A 3,816-nucleotide genomic window follows, 5' to 3' on the forward strand; every position below is an offset into this window, starting at 1 on the left:
ATAAGGGCTGGCTTTAAGATTTTTTAAAAATTATTTGAATTTAGTTTAGAGGATGTAACAGCCAAGATGGACCAATAGGTTCCATGTTGTCTCAAGACGTTATGTTAATAAGAAAACGTTATTTACAAATTGTCTTGATAATTTATTTCAGTAATTTCCGTTTAGAATAAAAAAGTCATAAAAGGATTATTTATATTGTGTTTAAAAACCATCACCAGTAGCCTAGGTTAAACCGGTTTTGGAAAATATCACTCATCATTTCTAGGTTAGGGCGGTTTCTGAAAATACCACCCATCATCAGTAATTCATATACAGGCTGAATCTAAAAACTCTTAATTGTTTGATTAAAATAAATCTTTATGAAGCTAAGTTTAAACTATTAAGTTTAATTTACGTTAACGGTACTTTTGATGTTTTTTTTTCACCTGCACGTACCCTGTCATGCAACAAAGTTTTGGAGCAATAACAGTACCAATTACTCCTTCAATAACCATTACAAAAATTGAAGCACAATTGTGGATGCTTTTTACCGATTTTTTTTTTAAAGTTCGACTTATCAAGCTGGAATAGATCAAACTTAAAAATTTAAAAACAGAACTTCATTTAGTTAACCCACACAAATATTTTATATATGTGGTAATAAAATAACTTTATTAATAAGTATAGTTTCTAGTAGCTCCAGCTCTCCTACTGTATAAACATATGTTTAGTCAAGTTGACGAATGCTATTCAACTAGTAACAGTGAATATATTCGAATCCGTTGAATGTGAACGGTTTTTTATGACGATAGACAACTGTGCCATCAATAGAGGCAATATTATTATATATCCATTTGTTCAAAGTCCATTAAACAAGCAAGCTTTCTTATCACCAATAAACAGGTGATGTGTAAACGTGTGAAACCGAAGTATTCTGAGAACATTTTGTTTTTCTTTCAGACTTTTCACACAAAGAATATATGATCATAACCGTCCCTAATTTTTAAGTAATAGACTGGGTGGAAGGCAGCTAGTCAACAACACCCCTCGACAACTCAAATTGTGGGATTTATCCGTCGCTCTTATAGTGCACCCACGGCCTAAAAGTACGAATCTTGTTTTTGTGGCAACAGACTACGAGACCACGAACCCTTAGTTATCTAGTCCTAGCACTGTAACCGTTAACCACGTCCAGACCAGAACATTCTGTAGATCAGTAATCGGTCTGAAAAACATACATCCTACTTAGAGCAAAATTAAAAATCAGTCTTATAATAAGTATAGCTAATTTTTAAAAATATTTTCTTTTCATAAGTCCCGAAGCGCCATTACCTTATATAACCTAGTTTGGTAAAGTTTGATATACTAATACGATATTGCTAAAGTTAAAAATAAGTTGATTTTAGTGGTTCCTATTACTCTAATGCAAACTAAACATGTCAAATATTAAAGTAGTAAAACGGTATAAGGAATAAATTATTACAGGTTTTACCATCAAATGCATCATTTGAACTGTACTTCTTTTGAAGAAATACTTTCACAGTAACCTTAACGTAAAAACCTTAGTAATAAATTATCTCGAAATTTCATTTCAGTAATTCCTGTTGAAAATAAAACGTTATAAAAGGCTTACTTATGTCGTATTTCAAGTTTCCAAAATCACATCATCATTTGCCTATACTGCCTACATTTGTAGAAAAATTGATACGAAAAACATAAAATATTTTCCAGGTTATACTAAAGTTTACGAGGGGTTACAGGATAATTGCATATACTAAAGTTTACGAGGGGTTACAGGATAAGTGTATATACTAAAGTTTACGAGAGGTTACAGGATAAGTGTACAGTTTACCACTTTATTTTCCTAACCCTAAAAGCTCGTTTTCTCATGTAAATATACATACTAACCGAAGGATACAGATAACATTACTGCGACTTGAGATCCTAATAAGGCTTAAGGTTCTCATACGTCAGTTTCGATGGACACAGGGTTGGCATGCTTTAATGATCGTGAAACACAGTTGGGCTTATTTTGTAGATTTTTCACACCAATGAAGACTCCTTCTTCTAATTCCACCATTTCCCCATCATCACTCTCATCCCACGAGTCTCTCCTCATTTTGTAGCCTACTGTGCCTGGAAGGTAAGGGCATGATGTCACGTGATTGAAGTTGTGAGACTGCATCTCCTCCTGGTCAGTCTCGCGATGATAGAAATAATTGAAATTAGATACGATCACTGGCACTGGAAGAGCGATTGTCAATACACCTGCAATGGCACAAAGTGAGCCAACAAGTTTTCCCCAGACCCCTACCGGTCGCATATCACCATATCCAACCGTTGTCATCGTTACAACAGCCCACCAAAAGGCGTCCGGAATTGATTTGAAGTAAGACCTGTCAGAATCTGCTTCTGCATAGTATACTGCACTGGAGAAGAGAATAACTCCAATGAAAAGAAAGAAAATAAGCAGACCCAGTTCTCTCATACTAGCTTTCAGCGTCCGCCCTAAAATCTGCAAACCTTTAGAATGCCTAGATAATTTGAAAATTCTGAAAACCCTTACTAATCTAATGACTCGAAGGATGGCTAAAGACATAGCCTGATTGTTACTTCCTCTCTCGTTCCACATTCCAGGTGTCTTGTGACTGTCTCCTGCCACCACAGTCCCCAGTGTGATAAAGTATGGGATGATGGCCATCAAATCTATTGAATTCATCACGTCTTTACAGAAAGACAGTTTATTAGGTGAGGCTAACATACGTACCAGCAATTCAAAGGTGAACCAAATTATACAACCAGTTTCAATAACAAAGAACGGTTCGGTTATTTTTGGCACTTCGTTTTCTGCAATACGTAGAATACCGTCTGTGGTGTTGGAGATCTTGTAGTGCTTGAACAATGGTAATGTCTCTAAACAGAACGTCACAATGGAGAGAAGAATTATCACTACAGAAATTATGGCGATGACTCGTGCGGCCTGGGAGCTTTCAGGGTATTCGAACAGAAGCCAGACTTTTCTTTGGAACTCATTTTTTGGAAGTGGTTTTTCGTCCTCTTTAATAAAACCTTCGTCCTCACGAAACTTGTTGAAAGCCATCTCTCCAAGTTCAAAAAACTTTATTTCCTCAGCAAATACGTCTAGAGGTACATTAACTGGTCTTCTTAGTCTTCCACCACTTTGATAATAGTATAGGATTGCGTCGAAACTGGGTCGGTTGCGATCGAAAAAATATTCATTACGGAGCGGATCAAAGTATCTAATTCGGCGGGCAGGGTCACCCAGAAGTGTGTCGGGAAATTGGTTGAGTGTGCGAAGTTGGGTCTCGAATCGAAGTCCACTAATGTTGATTACTACCCGCTCGCAAAAATCATGGTCATGTGGAATGGGCTCAAAATTTCCTGTATCAGCTAAATGGCCAGAGTCGAAATGAGAGGGAAAGCTAGAACAATCTATTCCAATTTCATCACCGCTGAGCTTGGGAAGTGACCTGAAAAAGAAATTAAAAAAAAGAGCATGATAAAACATGGTTTGTCAGTGTCGACCTGAATAATACAAATTCATAAAATGTATTATAGAAGCATAAAAGCCGTTTATTTAAAATACAGAATATAAAGGAGATTAAACAATTTATTGCATCGAGTATTTTCAAAATTCCTTGAAGTGTAAAACATATCACATTTGCTGAAATTCATAAGTTCAAACGATGACTCGTCCTTCGGACATATTTTTAGTAAAATTGGTCTTACCTCATTCAATTTCACGTTTGGATCTATACCTTCTTATTATGTGGATATTTTTTACAATTATCCTGATTTAATTTTTTAAATTAGGTT

The 3,816-nt window shown here is 35.7% G+C and overlaps 1 protein-coding gene across 2 annotated transcripts in view; it reads right to left on the minus strand.

Moving 5' to 3' along the window:
• The window catches only part of LOC106456954 (potassium voltage-gated channel protein Shaker-like), a 120,872-nt gene that overhangs the window by 9,363 nt on the left and 107,693 nt on the right, over window positions 1-3,816 (minus strand). For both annotated transcript variants that reach the window (XM_022382747.1, XM_022382746.1), the window contains exon 2: window positions 1,898-3,470. In XM_022382747.1, coding sequence (XP_022238455.1) covers window positions 1,943-3,470 — 1,528 coding nt within the window. In that variant the 3' untranslated portion in view covers window positions 1,898-1,942. The remainder of the gene's footprint in view (window positions 1-1,897; window positions 3,471-3,816) is intronic.

This window comes from Limulus polyphemus, unplaced genomic scaffold (assembly GCF_000517525.1).
Source record: "Limulus polyphemus unplaced genomic scaffold, Limulus_polyphemus-2.1.2 Scaffold274, whole genome shotgun sequence".
NCBI lineage: Eukaryota > Metazoa > Arthropoda > Merostomata > Xiphosura > Limulidae > Limulus > Limulus polyphemus.